At 36.1% G+C, this 16254-nt stretch overlaps 1 protein-coding gene across 7 annotated transcripts in view; it reads left to right on the forward strand.

The window, feature by feature from the left end:
- PUM2 (pumilio RNA binding family member 2) overlaps positions 1–16254 on the forward strand; it is a 100988-nt gene that overhangs the window by 21621 nt on the left and 63113 nt on the right. For 6 of the 7 annotated variants that reach the window (XM_043604459.1, XM_043604460.1, XM_043604465.1 and 3 more), the window contains exons 2-4: positions 2060–2128; positions 9775–9883; positions 15840–16027. In XM_043604459.1, coding sequence (XP_043460394.1) covers positions 2078–2128; positions 9775–9883; positions 15840–16027 — 348 coding nt within the window. In that variant the 5' untranslated portion in view covers positions 2060–2077. Of the gene's footprint in view, positions 1–2059; positions 2129–3061; positions 3187–9774; positions 9884–15839; positions 16028–16254 lie in introns of those variants that run through there. The other variant, XM_043604466.1, reaches the window with a different exon arrangement.

Below are 16254 nucleotides of genomic sequence, written 5' to 3' on the forward strand. Positions count from 1 at the left end.
GTCACATAGCTGTTCTGTTTTTCTAGAAGTCTTATAATAATAGATACTGCATTTAGCTGTATGATCCATTAGTTTTTTTATTAAAGTGTAAGGTATGTGTTGAGGTTCACTTTTTTGCATATGGATATCTTACTTTTCAAGTATCATTTGATGAAAAGATTGAAGAGCTTTTTTAATAGCTGACTTTTTTAAAGATTTTATTTTTAAGTAAGGTCTGCACTCAGTGTGGGACTCAAACTTACAACCCTGAGATCAAGAGTTGCATGCTCAGGGCACCTGGGTAACTCAGTCGGTTGAGCATCTGACTTCACCTCAGATCATGATCTTGTGATTCATGAGTTCAAGCCCCACCTTGGGGTAGCTGCTGTCAGAGTAGAGGCCACTTCAGATTATCCCCCTCTCTCTGCCCCTCCCCCACTTGTGCTCTCAAAATAAAGAAAAATATTTAACAAAAAATTGCATACTTTACCAACTGAACCAGCCAGGTGCCCTTTTATTAGCTAAGTTTTGAATACTTACATACCCTGTTCTCTAATTCACAGTAAGCCATGTGGCAGATGCTCCAGTTACCATCCCATGAAGAAATTGAGAGAAAACAGTTTAGGGTACTTGTTCAGAGTTGTAGAGCTACTTACTAAGCTGCCAGACTATAATTTGAATCTAATTCTATTTCCTTGTAAACCACCTTCAGGAGTTTGAGCTTTATCTTTAAGTCAAGGATTAAGATGTAGGAATCACATGGACAAAGTACAGTTCAGAAAGATGACTGATTACATTTGGAGATTAGAGTGTATGATGGGAAGACAGAATTACAGTCATTTTAGGTAAGAGATGGTGGTAGTGTAAACAACCAAACAGCTGGAAAATGGTTAGATTTAAGTGAGGTAGGAGGTTGACATTAGTGATTGGATATTGGTGTAAGAAAGGAAAGAATTAAGCTGTAAATGGGGAAGAAGAATAAAGTTGGAATTTTGCCCAGGGAATGGGAAGGAGATATTTGGACATTTTTAAGAGAGAAATTTGGCTTATAAATACAAATGTTTGAGTGAGAGTCCTAAGCATATATATAGTTTTCAAAGCGATGAGAGTGGATGAGATTGCTCAGGATAAGGGGTAGAGAGGACACTACCTTGGATAGAGGACTAAAGGAACACTAGAGTTGAAGAGACAAGGGGATCTGTGAAGGCTGAGAAAAAGCAACTGGACACGTTGGAAAGTAGAAGGAAAAATGATGAGAGAGAAAGTGGCAACGGAGAACATTATTACAGCAAGGGAGGGGTGCTTTGTAATGTCCAATACTATGGAGTCTTAAAGAGAGAGAACCTATTGGGGAAATTAATAGGATTGTATCGCAAGGCCTAAGAGCTGAAGGCTGTGAATTTGTAGTGGCTTCAGTGTTGAATGGTGTTCTCCAGCAGTACTTAACATTCGAAGGCAAAGGACCTTCTGACTCAACACATTGTCACATGAATGATAATTTAAAATGTTAGAAATGAAAAGATAAGAAACATACACTTTAGTTTTAGTAGAAGGCGAAGTGAAAGGAGTTACTCTTAAGGAAATTTCAATATTTAATCGCTCTCACAGCTGATTAATTTATGTGTTTCTTTGAGATTGAACTGGATCATCACTTGCATATTTTGAGGGAAAGTTTTAAATCAGTGGTAGAAGATCTACAAATAAGGAAGTGTTGAGAAATTTTGAAAAATATTAACTAAAGTAATGTAAAATAGTAATGTTATAATTGGAACAACAAAAAACAAGCTAACTATACTTTAGTATTTGAGCTTGCTTCCTTTGTTTGTTACCTTCTATTTTGCTCAGCCATTAGTGGTTTTTCTTGGCACACAGAATAACCCACGAACCTTTGACCCCAGGGTTTTAATTTTAATGTAGATTGCTGTTATGTGCTCTATTTAGGGAAATCTATCTTCATAGAGAAATCGGTTTTTGTCTATCTCTGCTCATGCTAATTGCAGTAATAGCAATATAATATAAAAATACTTGATACAGTCTATTTAAATTTTTCTTTCTACTGATTTTTGTTTTTGTTCAACAGGTTTGATCTGTGGATGAAATGAATCATGATTTTCAAGCTCTTGCATTAGAATCTCGGGGAATGGGAGAGGTAAATACTTACGAATACTAAGAATGTATATACCTTACTTTATTTGAGCCCTTAAGACTTTTTTTTAAACCATAAATATTCTTGAAAATAGTGTTTATGTCTTCCACATGATGTGGGTTTTTTAAATTTCAGATGATACAATTCTGTAGTTGTGGTGATTTTCACCTTTTTTTTTTTTTAAACCTCTAGTAGTAATTTTTAGTGAGATTGTATCTAATTGATTTGATTGACTTGGTTTAGATAATGTTTTATATTTTGATAATGAACCATAATTACTTTGCTTAGAAAAGAGCCTTTCTTGATCCTTGTCCTGCTGTTTTATATATGTATGACGTTTGCTTTAGCCACACTTGATTGTTCACTATTCTCTCTTCCAAAAATCTCTCCTTGTTCACTGCTTAATAAACTTCTAATCCTCTACAAGACTGTACTGAGAAAGATTCTTATCTGTTGTCCCATTGCTATCTGCAGTAAAATTAATTACTTCCTCTTCTGACTTCTCCTAGATCTTTATACGTACTTTATTACTTGTTACAATTTGTTTTATATTAATCTTTTCTGTAGATTGTTAGCTTTGAATAAGTGGCACACAGCACTCTGAATTTAATAGATTTTATCAGTCCTGTTAATATATGATTTTTGTTGGGGCATCCCATTTAACTACACCATCACATAAATTAAGGAATAAAAAATGCTTGAGTTTTCCATATACCTAAAGACTATTTAGAAAACTAATTGATTATGAAAACCCTTGTGGTCACATCTTTATTTTGTCATGTTCTGTAGTACTAACATAGTGTGGACTTTGGTAATAGAACATAACAGTGAACAGACATGAGATGTGTAATTAACTGCTTGCTCCCGGAGATTATTTTACTTTGGTAGATTAGCGACCTTCATGAGACTCACTCCATCCAATGCTGTGCTCTTCAGATGCAGAAAAAGAGTCCAGTCACTCCTCTGGGCCACAAGAGGGCACCCTGCAGCTAGCTAACCCTTCCCTTCTCCAGAACAGCGTTTTCCAAAGAGTTTGTCATTTTCAGAGGACTGATTTAAGGGTGAGTTAAGGTGCTTAAGCATAAGTATTGCCAAAGTACACTTGTTAGTCTAGTGTATAAGGTAAAATTCTGGTCCCTAAGAAAGGTTTGAAAGAAGGAATAATTTTTTAGTTAAACAACAACAACGACAACAAAAAAATCCCTACACCTTCACTGCAGTGGCTACTTAGGCATTATTTACACTGTGGGTGAATAAAAAGAAATAGTTGAAAAAGGCTTCTGTTTTGTTCTCTGCTACTTGTTTTCTTTGGTCTTTAGAAAGCAAAATAATCCAGGTTTGAACAGTGTTTCAGCCTGATCTGTGACAAACTTGAACTCAGTGATTTAAGGGCAAGTAAAGCCACACCATTAACTTAATTCTCTTTAGACCCCCAGCACTTTACTTCCTAGATCTACGTTGTATATATGTTTACAGATTGGCTCATTTCCCCACTCCCCTTCTAAATAACACTTGATAAATGCAAAGACATCTTTGCAGTTAAACAAGAATGTCATGATCAGAAACAGTAGTTGGAAGAGTTTGGTTAGTTATTTGGGGGTGGAGGAGGTATATTTGAGGTTTTTGGAAAAGAGACAAGCTGGGTTGAACAGTATGTTAATCTAAACTTAAATCTAGGCCTTCTTAATGGAAATTTTAGATAACGCAGAATGAAAGTGGCTAGGGTTTAGACTGCCTGCTCTTTTGGGCAGATAACAGTAGGTCAGTGCTTCTATGACCTTCATTCAGTAGAAATGTATTTTTAAATAAGCTGTTATTCACTAATTAAGTTTTTTTTCTTAACAGTTTACCAACTAATTCTGTTACCTCTAAGAGATAGCTAAGAAACCTACTCAGGTTTCTGCCTCTGGGTTCTCTCTCCCACAAGCCTTTCTATCTTTCCTCATCTCACAGGCAGCAGGGAACCTTCTGGGATTTCCTTCTTTGCCTGTCTCTCTCTCACCAGTCTTCTCCTCCTTTCCTGACAGGTGAGGTTTTTTGTTTTTGTTTTATCCCAGAATTCATTCATTTTAATAAATTAAAAGTAGCCCTGAGTTTTTGGCTCCTGAGTTTTCTAAAATTGCTTGTTTATTTTTTAATGTGACATCCTTTTTTAATGGATTGCCCTATTCTTGACTTTTTCTTCAAAAATCAAATTTTCTTTATTATGTCTTAAGTTGTTGTAAATTTCTCATGTACAAATATTGCATTACATATAGGACTATTTTCAAATGTACTGGGTTTTGTAGGTCATGATGTCTTTACTGACCCACCATCAGAAGGGCAGTCTTTTCTACTTGGTCATCCAGAAATGGGAACAGATCTGTATTCATCCATTCATAAACTCATTCTTTCCATATTTTTCCATAGCATGTTTCTGTCAAAAGACTTACTGATTTGTATTGTGTCATATGGCTTAAAAAGAACAAAGCTAATTCATAGGCGGTTGGACTCAGCTTCATTAATATAGTGTTTTAAAACTACAGTGCAAAGGCACAAATCTATTATATACACACACAGTATGTTCCTGTTTATTTTTTAAATAGGGGGAAAGATACCCCTGCCTGAAATTCTTTAGGGAACCTAGAATTTAATTTTAAGTCCCTGCGTTAATGTATATTATTTAGGGAATAGTCAAAGCTTAGTATGATAAATAATGCCCCCTCCTTTCTTTTCTGACACAGTAATATTTAAAGAATGTTATGCACTAAGATCCCAGGTGGTATGGTGAAGTGGAATGTTGGATATGGGAGGAAACTTCTGTTTTCTCTCCAATCTATCACTATCACTATGACTCTGAGTAAGATTGACTTCTTTGAAGACAGTATTAGGAATAACCTTTGTATGAGTTACATATATCTCTCAAATGTTCTAGCTCTGATCTGAGCTGTTAGGGATAACTGGAATAGAAGCCAGCTATTTGAAATAGTGTTTAACGATCATAGTTTTATCTACAGAAATCTTTACCTTAATTCTTAAACTTTATCCACCATAATGAATGCCCACGTTATATGGGGTGAATATCATGATAATATAAACTTTTTAAAATGTTTACTTATTTTTGAGAGAGAGCATGCCATGCATGTGCCTGCGCGGGAGGGGCAGAGAGAGGGAGAGAGAGAATCCCAAGTAGGCTCTGCAGTGTTAGTGCAGAGCCCAATGCGGGCTCGATCCCATGAACTGTGAGATCATGACCTGAGCTGGTATCAGGATTCGGGCAGTTAACCAATGAGCCACCCAGGCACCCCTAAGCTTTTTTATTATATCTAGTGGTGGTCTAATGCTGGTAATTTTCAGAAATATTGATGAATTAGACTATGATTGAAAAGAACCATCTTCCATGGTAGGTGTAAAGAGAATGGGCTTTAGAATTATACAGACGATGTGTCCAAATCCTATTGCTGCCATTTATTAGCCATGTGTGTAACTTTGGTTCTGATTCCTTGTGCAGGATGGGACGGTATTAGGCATCTATTCTTTGTTTCATGTCCCTCCTATGATACTCAAAATGAATTGGAAAAAGAAGGCAAATAACTATAGATAAGACTTTTGTATTGAATAGTAATATCATAGTCCTTTAAAATAATCAGCCAGTTAAATGTTGCTGGCCAGTTTGTTATGTTTTATAATAAATATTAAAAGGTTCCTATTTTTGTAGCAAAGAGATCTAATTTATGTCTGTTATATGCTTGGTACTATTCTAAGCAGTTTACTTACGCTATTTCATTTTAGCCTCATAGAAACTATAAAAGTATTGTTAATATTATCCTTACAGATGAGAAGATTGAAGCTCAGAATGGTTAACTGGCCCAAGATGGTATATAGTAGTGATTGAATAGCATGAACTGATGAGCGCCTTGACTATTTACAGTACTGCTTCCTATTGGAAGTGATGACATCTAATGGTTCTGGTGATTAAAGTGTTAGAAATGGAGAAGATCTGGGGGAAGTGGTATGATTTGAAAAAATGAAGAAGTATTGATATCTTTTATTAATAGAAAAAATTAAAGTCTGGAAAAGCACCATTGTGGGGTTCAAGGGAATTACCCTGTCTTTTGTTTCCTACATACACATTTAGTTATTAGCATCTATGCCTGTCTTTTGTGAACTTCCATTATGAAGAGAGTCACCTTAACATCGTAATTTGACCAGATAGTCCAGATACATATCTGGTGTCATGGCATAATTATTAATAGCACCCCCTTCCTCAGAAGTGTCCCAGTTTAGATATTACATGAACATCTTTTTTTTTTTTTAATTTTTGTTTTTTAACGTTTATTTATTTTTGAGACAGAGGGAGACAGAGCCTGAATGGGGGAGGGTCAGAGAGAGGGAGACACAGAATCTGAAACAGGCTCCAGGGTCTGAGCTGTCAGCACAGAGCCCGACGCGGGGCTCGAACTCACGGACTGTGAGATCATGACCTGAGCCGAAGTCGGACGCTTAACCGACTGAGCCACCCAGGCGCCCCTTACATGAACATCTTAATTTAAAACACCATATTGTAGACATAAAGCTTTTACATCCTGTTAATTCTTGGGATTATGTTAATTTGGTTGGTTTTGTGATTTTTATGAAGAAGGCTCCAGGCTCCAAGCACAGAGCCTGACGCGGGGCTTGAACTGACAAACCGCAAGATTGTGACCTGGGCCGAAGTTGGACGCTCAACCGACTGAGCCACCAGGCGCCCCGTACTGCTATTTTTGAAGATGGAGAGGGCAAGCCATAAATGCTTCTTGAAGGAAAGAACTAGTAAAATGGTGGACAGTTGGGGGGATGAATTTGTATGTTCACCCAGTCATTTCTGAGTTGGAAAGACAGAGGTGTAGGTTAACAAGATATACTGAGTTGCTTGACCTTGGTTTAAAGTTTTTGTGAAATTGGGAACTAATATGAAGTAGTACTGGATAATATATTTTGCAGATCTTTAAGATCTCTTAACCCTTGTTTTCTATAATATGCTTCCCCCTATCTACTACCGTAAAAGAGTCTCCAGGGGCAAATCTCTAATTTTATTGCTATTCCAGCCAGTGTACTGCCTACATTTTTTTTTTTTCCCCTAAATGGTCTATCTTGAATTGTTGCCTTTCCCTGTATTCAGTTCATTTTAACTTTTCTTGGTCACAAGCTAGTAGTTTCTCTGAAAGTATTTCAAATCAGTGTCTAAACTGTCACAGAACGTTGTTTGTAGAATGTTGGTATAGGCCTTTGTTAGGAGAGGTATTAATTTTACTAACTCCTGTGCATGATAACTTAATAAATGTTTGCAAAATGAAGATATTCATAGCACAGTGTTTGACAAAAAGTAGGCACATTGGATAAGTGCTTAATACAGTTTTTGTTTTTAATTTTTTTAAAATGTTTATATTTGAGAGAGACAAAGCACAAGCAGGGGAGGGGCAGAGAGAGAGGGGGAGACATAAAATCTGAAGCAGGCTCCAGCCTCCCAAGTGTTGGCACAGAATCTGACGTGGGGCTCGAACTTAGGAGCTGTGATATCATGACCTGACCTGAAGTTGGATGCCCAACCGACTGAGCCACCCGGGCACCCCCTCTAGTTGTGTTTTAAAGCAGTAATTTATGAGCTTCTCTACTAAAGCACTACACGGAACTTTATCACAAAGACTTCCTCAAAGGGATTGTTATTTCTGTTACTTTAGGTTAGTTTCAGCCATTTCTGTGACTGTTTCTATTAAGTTTCTAAAAGTTTACCCTCAGTTTGTTACTATTATTTTGATATTGAAACTTTTTTTCATGATGTATGGATAAAACATTCTCTCAGAAACCAATTTTTAATGATATTTTAAAGTATTAACTTGGGTTTTATTATGCATACATGTTCAATTATTTAAATATATCAAGTGCAGTGTTTTAGTATTATCAGCTTTACATTTTGTTTGAATATTTACATGAACCTTTTATAGTGATTTTTAAAAAAAGCTTATGAAGGAACAGAGGTTGCATTTTGCTGGGATCTTCGTTAGAGCAGATTATTGTTTAAAATGTGCTTTAAATAAAAATCATTTGCAGCCCAGGGTGATCCTAACATGGAAAAACTTTTCTTTCTAAAATTAGTAGAAGCTGGTTTCCTTTAAAATTAAATATATTTAATTTAGCAAAAAAATCTGTAGATTGGGAACATGCCCAAATTGGACTTTTCCCCCTGCCTTCAAAGCTGCTTCTGGCTTTTTGTTTTAGTTAATAGTGCTACCATTTAGCTTATTATCCAAATTTAAAAATTGTATCCTTTTTATTAATCCCTTCCCCACTTGTAATCATTCTCATTTTGACTGTCCTAAATGTCTCTCAAACCATTTTGTTTTTTCAGTTCTTTGGGTTAGTACCACCTGTTTTAGTTCTACCATCTTGGCCCTGTTGGAATTTGCTAAACCGATTTCCTTGCCTGTAGTCTAGACTATCCATTATTCTTAAAGCTTATAACTTGAGTTGTTTTCTAAAACATAATGTCTTAACCTCTCTGAATTCCCTTTACGTTGGTGAAATGTGCAATTTCTTAGCTTATCTTTAAGGCTTCTGAGAATCTGACCTAGAAAGTTTTACCAGCATTAGCTTTGACATTCCCACATCTGTTCATCCATCTCACACCTTGTTGTACACACAGTGCAGTTTATCAGGTTGTGCCTTTGTTCATGATTTACTGTATCTTCCTCCCCTTCTGCTCACACTTTCAACCCTCCCCCCCACTGCCCGTTTTATTTCTCAGACTCAATTCAGGTTTTACTACGTTCATTGTATTACATTTAGTGTGTATGTTTGTAAACTCTCTAAAAATAAGGTTACTATGCCTTAAGGAGAGAAACACAGGTAAAAGCTTAGTGATAGAAGTATATACAGGTTTAATTATGAGCCCTGGAAGACTGGGTACCTAATTATGGGCTGAGAGGGAGGAGATCTTAGGAGTACTTAACTTAAAATGCCACATACATGTCTCAGAAAAACAAAACAGTCTGTACTTTTCAAACATCTCCCCAGTCCATCTTCTCTGAGTGTCAGGGAAAGTAGAGAGGAGAGGCTTGGATGAGTAATAAAGTATCATTAGGAATTAGCCAAAATGTACATATTGAATAATATGTGAATCATTGTGTCAACACAGTTTTTATGTGCTATATATGTCACATACTTCCATTGCATAAGTCAAGTAAAAGTGAAAATATATTTTCTGCCATGGAAGCTGTGGGATAAGAGGTGATCCAAGGGCAGTATTTGGAAGTAAAGGAAAAGTTTTCCTTTTTTGTATAAATGTTTTTATTGTATTATCTATATTGAATAAGAAATTTAGTAAGTTTTTTGAAAAAATTTATAAAGAAAATCACATGATGGTAAAACCTTTTAAAAAAGTATAGAAAAGTCCAAAGTGGATTTTGATTAGTGTTCAGGTCTAGAATTATTAGAGCCAGTACCCAAACATAAGGGAGGAGTTATTTTATCATTAACAATACAAATTAGAAAATAGTTCACCCTGAATTTTCCTTAGCATTGAAAACTAACTTGTACATACCAGTGGTAAGTTTGCTTTCACCCATGTAGAATTAGAATAAATTTGTAATCAGAATGATACTTAAATTAATCATTTTTTCCCTCCCAAATAGCTTTTGCCTACCAAAAAGTTTTGGGAACCTGATGATTCAACAAAAGATGGACAAAAAGGCATATTTCTTGGGGATGATGAATGGAGAGAGACTGCATGGGGAACTTCTCGTAAGTTATTGGTGTATGTGTAAGAATTATGAATTTACTTGAAATTTTCAAAACCCTGTTAACCCCCAGACAGTATTTGGAGCAAATTTGTGAAGTCTTTGTTGAAGATTTTATAAGTCATTATAATGCACATTTTTTGTTAATGCGCATTTTTTATTAGCCCTTATCTAATGATCTACTTAACAGTTAGAAGTGTTTGTCACAGTGAAGTATGTTACAAAGTTTTATTTGAAGTTAACTCTGGGGTGCCTGGTTGGCTTAGCCTGTGGAATGTGCAACTCATGATCTCAGGGTTGTGAGTTTGTTGGGTATAGAGATTGCTTAAAGATAAAATCTTTAAAAAAAATGAAGTTAACTCTGATTATAAAATTCTGAGTTTCCATTAAAAGAGGGCACATTAACAATAGGGATTTTCAATCTTAAATTGTATTAGAGGACAGCGACTGATTTATCTAATTGCAGCTCAGTTTAGCTTTATTAGACATTTGCCATACCCAGAAAGGAAGTAAACTCCCTGAGTGAGGTAAATCCACAGAAAGGAAGCAGACTTTGAATGTTTTTGATATCCACAAGTAATGGAGAGAGACTTAGAAACCAAGAAACTGTTAAGGGAGAAGGAACTGGTATGAAGGAGTACAGTTCACGGAAGTAACTGTATTGATAGGTAAATTAAAGAGCATGGCCTTATTCTTAAAGTAGTACTAATTATATTTTCAAATGTTTCTCATTAGTAAAATTTGAGATATATACACATGCAACTGTCAACATGTATTTTACAAATAAGTTTCTCTTTTTATAACAATTCATTGCAGCTTGTGAAAGCTACACAAAATTACCAAATTAAGATCAAAACAAATTTCTGAACAAATTTCTGGATAATTATCAAATTAACCTTAAATTTTGAGTGTAAATTACCAGGTGTTTCTTTATTCTACAAATCATTAAAATACATTAAAAGGTTTAAAGTCTTTTATATTGGGAATGCAAGCTGGTGCAGCCACTCTGGAAAACAGTATGGAGGTTCCTCAAAAAATTAAAAATAGAACTACCCTAGCAATTGCACTACTAGGTATTTATCCAAGGGATACAGGCTAGCTGTTTCGAAGGGACACATGCACCCCAGTGTTATAGCAGCACTATCAACAATAGCCAAAGTATGGAAGGGCCCAAATGTCCATTGATGGATGAATGGATAAAGACGATGTGGTGTGTGTGTGTGTGTGTATTTTATATATATATATATATATATATGTATATATATATAATATACATACATATATAGTATGTATATTATATATATATACACACACACACACACACACAGTGGAGTATTACTCGGCAATCAAAAAGAATGAAATCTTGGGGCGCCTGGGTGGCGCAGTCGGTTAAGCGTCCGACTTCAGCCAGGTCACGATCTTGCGGTCCGTGAGTTCTAGCCCTGCGTCGGGCTCTGGGCTGATGGCTCAGAGCCTGGGGCCTGTTTCCGATTCTGTGTCTCCCTCTCTCTCTGCCCTTCCCCCGTTCATGCTCTGTCTCTCTCTGTCCCCAAAATAAATAAACGTTGAAAAAAAAAAAAAAAAAGAATGAAATCTTGCCATTTGCAGCTACATGGATGGAACTGGAGGGTATTATGCTAAGTGAAATTAGTCTGAGAAAGACAAAAATCATATGACTTCACTCATATGAGGACTTTAAAAGCAAAACAGATGAACCCAAGGGAAAGGAAACAAAAATAATATAAAAACAGGGAGGGGGACAAAACAGAAGAGACTCATAAATATGGAGAACAAACAGGGTTACTGGAGGGGGTGTAGGATGGAGGATGGGCTAAATGGGTAAGGGGCATTAAGGAATCTACCCTTGAAATCATTGTTGCACTGTATGCTAACTAATTTGGATGTAAATTAAAAAAAAAATTAAGTATTATGTTGAAAAAAAAAAGTCTTAATTTTTAATATAAGTTTTTTAAATTTAATTTAATGTTTAATTTAAATTTGTTTATTCAACTAAAATAATTGCTGAAAAGTTAGGTAGTACTAGATAATTTTAGTGATTAATAAATACTCTTATAGTAAAAATTGAGAAAGTTTGAAAACTTTAGCTATTAATTTATAGTGAAATTTTCTTTTTTTTTTTTTTTTTTTTTTTTTTTTTTTTTTTAAATTTTTTTTTTTCAACATTTATTTATTTTTGGGACAGAGAGAGACAGAGCATGAACGGGGGAGGGGCAGAGAGAGAGGGAGACACAGAATCGGAAACAGGCTCCAGGCTCTGAGCCATCAGCCCAGAGCCTGACGCGGGGCTCGAACTCCCGGACCGCGAGATCGTGACCTGGCTGAAGTCGGACGCTTAACCGACTGCGCCACCCAGGCGCCCCTAGTGAAATTTTCTTAAAATACTGGGAATTTTCTTTGAAGTTCGTCGGTATGTAATATAATATGCCAGGTTTGGAGAATATGAAGGTAAATAAGATATTGCCCTCAAAGGATTTTTTTTTTTTTCTGGATTTGAATTAACCCATATTACATGGGTCTCATAATTTAAAGTATTCCATTATTTAGACTGGGGCACATTTTTCCCACAAAAGACACTTTCCTTGCTAAAATTACATGTGCTTGAAAAGTTGAATGGTAGATATGTTTTGATTTTTGTTTTAAAGGTTGAGTGGTTAATTACTTTAGTTACCAGAACCAAATATTTTTTTAAAGCATTCCAAAGGAAAACATTTTGAGCACAACATGGTAATGAAAGATTATTTTCAAGATGGATGGTTGGGAAATATTTTTGGTATGTTATATTTGGAGGATAGCTTGTACCAGAAGTAAAACATTTAAGCCACAAATTTATATATTTCTTTTAGTGTCAGATTTATATTTTGAATTTCTTATATCATTTCCTCTTGGAATTTTTCTTTACGCTGTATGGATAAAATTCTGAAGATGAATATTAGTCTTTACCTGGAGACATGTGAAAATTAGAAATGAATGAAAAATTTAGAAATTATTTTGTTTATAGAACATTTATTGGGGGGGGCGCTCAGGTGTCTCAGCCGGTTAAGCATCCAACTTCAGCTCAGGTCATGATCTCATGGTTCCTGAGTTTGAGTCTGCTTCTGGCTCTGTGCTGACAGCTCAGAGCCTGGAGCCTGCTTCAGATTCTGTGTCTCCCTCTCTCTCTGCCCCTCCCCTCGCTCACGTTCTGTTTCTGTCTCTCAAAAATAAACAAACATTGAAAAAAAAATAAAGAAAAAAACATTTATTGAATGCCAAGTATGTACAAATATGAATAAAGGAATTGTAGGAATAATGTCCTAAAGGAATTGTCAATCTAAAGATTCTTTCCATGACTGTAGGAGACTTTACCATATGCTTGGTTTCTCTAACTGAAACTCTTTTCCACCTTCATGTTTCCCTATTTTTTGCTCACTTTAACTCTTTACTCTTCATACCACTTCTTCTGGGATTCACTCTAAGATTGAGAAGGATTGATGCCCTTTCTTTATTTTTGCATAGTATCCTTGATTATTTTTACTGCTGCTCTTTTACTCTATTATGATTACCTTCTATTAAACCTATAATCGCTTTGAGGGCAGGTACTGCCATGTTTGTTCTAAGCACAATGCCTAATATGCAAGAGGCCGTAAATCAACATTAGAACTAGTGAATGAATGGGTTCATTCACTAGTTTGATTGAATGAAAAAAATATAATGACTAATCTCTTGTGGATAAAGATACTGTAATGGTAGTGTTTTTATATGCTTTAACAAAAGTAGCAATCAAACCTACAGTTAATGAAGTGATAACTGAGTTCCTCCATTACAGTTCAGCCCTTTAAGGACTAGACCTAATACTGAATATTGTATATGATCACAAATGAACCAGAGGCAGCTCACTGGTTCCTTCTACAATTTTTTTTGGCAGATCTAAAAAGTTGCCTCAAATGTTTAATTATAGTTGTACCCTATTTGTTCTCTAATCTTAAATACTGCTTTTCCTTTTTGTCCTAAAAACAATGTAGAAAGGGCACTCATATCAGGTGAATATTTTTTTGTTAAAAATAAATGGGAAGGTTTTAAACTAGAAGGGATTTTTATTTTATTTTTTTATTTTATATATTTTTAAAAATTTTTTAACGTTTATTTATTTTTGAGACAGAGAGAGACAGAGCATGAGCGGGGGAGGGTCAGAGAGAGAGGGAGACACAGAATCTGAAACAGGCTCCAGGCTCTGAGCGGTCAGCACAGAGCCCATCGCAGGGCTCGAACTCACAGACCGCAAGATCATGACCTGAGCTGAAGTCGGACACTTAGCCGACTGAGCCACCCAGGCGCCCCTCTAGAACGGATTTTTAAAACTAATCTTCAGGTGACAGGTTTTACACCAAGAGAAAATTCTGTGATACTAACTGATTTTTTTCTTTTTTTTAAGTTTTATTTATTTGAGAGAGACAGAGACAGCGTGAGCAGGAGAGGGTTAGAGAGGAAGAGAGAGAATCCCAAGGAGACTCTGCACTGTCAGGGCAGGGTTGGATACAGGGCTCAAACCCACGAAACCATGAGATCATGACCTGAGCTGAAACCGAGAGACCAACTGAGCCACCCAGGGGCCCCTGAACTGATTTTTTCAAACTTATTTGTTTGTGTTTATAGTGGTACAGCCTTGTGTTCTGAAATCTGTCCAGTATATAACTGAGCTTGAGGAGTGCCTCTGCCAATTTAGGAGTTATTTTTATTCTTCTAGGTTTTACTTTTAAAGGTTTTTGTTTTGAATTAGTGTGAATCACAAAGAGAGCTTTACCATTTTAGTGAGATGCTTACAGGTAGCTGAGCCTTCAGGTCAATGTTTGTCTCCCTTGACCTTTCTGGTTTGACTGGCTTCACATCAGCTTTTACTTATTTTGTTTTTATTTTTATTTTTTACCGAATGGCTCTTTCTATCTGTATTCCCAAGAAATGTGCCTAGGCCAGTGAATATGAAGAGCCTTTAAAAAAATTTTTTTTTAATGTTTGTTTAATTTTAGGGGAGCGAGACAGAGTGGGAGTGGGAGTGGGAGTGAGGAGGGGGAGAGAGAGACCATGAGAGGGAGACATAGAATCTGAAGCAGGCCCCAGGCTCTGAGCTGTCAGCACAGCTCAGAGGGGCTCGAACTCAAGGGGCTCGAACTCAAAAACTAGAGATCATGACCTGAGGCACCTAGGCACCCCTGAAGAGCTTTTTGTAAAGATTATAAAAATAATATGCTGAGGGGTTTTGTTTTGTTTTTTAATTCTGTTTTAACGTTTATTTTTGAGACAGAGAGAGGCAGAGCATGTACAGGGGAGGGGCAGAGAGAGAGGGAGACACAGAATCTGAAACAGGCTCCAGGCTCCGACCTCTCAGCACAGAGCCCGACGCGGGGCTCGAACTCACGGACTGTGAGATCGTGACCTGAGCCGAAGTCGGACGTTTAACCGACCGAGCCACCCAGGCACCCCTTGTTTTGTTTTTTAAGATAGAGCCAATAACCTTTTATTTATTTTTCCTGGGTTATTTTTTAATTTAATTTTATTTTTTAAATTTACATCCAAATTAGTTAACATACAGTGCAACAATGATTTCAGGAATAGATTCCTTAATGCCCCTTATACATTTAGCCCATCCCGCCTCCCACACCCCTTCCAGTAACCCTCTGTTCTCCATATTTATGAGTCTCTCATGCTTTGTCCCCCTCCCTGTTTTTAAATTATTTTTGTTTCCCTTCCCTTATGTTCATCTGTTTTGTCTGTTAAAGTCCTCATATGAGTGAAGTCATATGATTTTTGTCTTTGACTAACTTCACTTAGCATAATAACCCTCCAGTTCCATCCACATAGTTGCAAATGGTATGCTGAGTTTTTGTACTTCAATATATTAATGTAAATACATTTTGGTTAGCTTAAAAGTACAAACGTGTAATTGTGTTCTTTCTTCCAAACAGACCATTCAATGTCCCAGCCTATTATGGTACAGAGAAGATCTGGACAGGGTTTTCATGGAAACAGTGAAGTAAATGCAATACTGTCTCCGCGATCAGAAAGTGGAGGCCTTGGTGTGAGCATGGTAGAATATGTATTAAGTTCTTCTCCTGCTGATAAATTGGATTCTCGATTTAGGAAGGGAACTTTTGTAAGTATTTTGAATAAAGAAATATTTAATAATTACTCAGTGGTTTTTTGGTTATCTTTAAGTCAGTTTATTTTTCTGTTTTTTCCCAAGAGCTAAAGGAAATTTTATAACTTATTGGAGCTCTTGTTTTCTTTTTTTGGCTACTTCTTGAAATACATGAAATAGTAGAACCACTGGGAATATAATCTTAGCCATGTTACAAAAATCAAATTATATGAATTAAAAAA

This window comes from Prionailurus bengalensis, chromosome A3 (assembly GCF_016509475.1).
Source record: "Prionailurus bengalensis isolate Pbe53 chromosome A3, Fcat_Pben_1.1_paternal_pri, whole genome shotgun sequence".
NCBI classification, from domain to species: domain Eukaryota; kingdom Metazoa; phylum Chordata; class Mammalia; order Carnivora; family Felidae; genus Prionailurus; species Prionailurus bengalensis.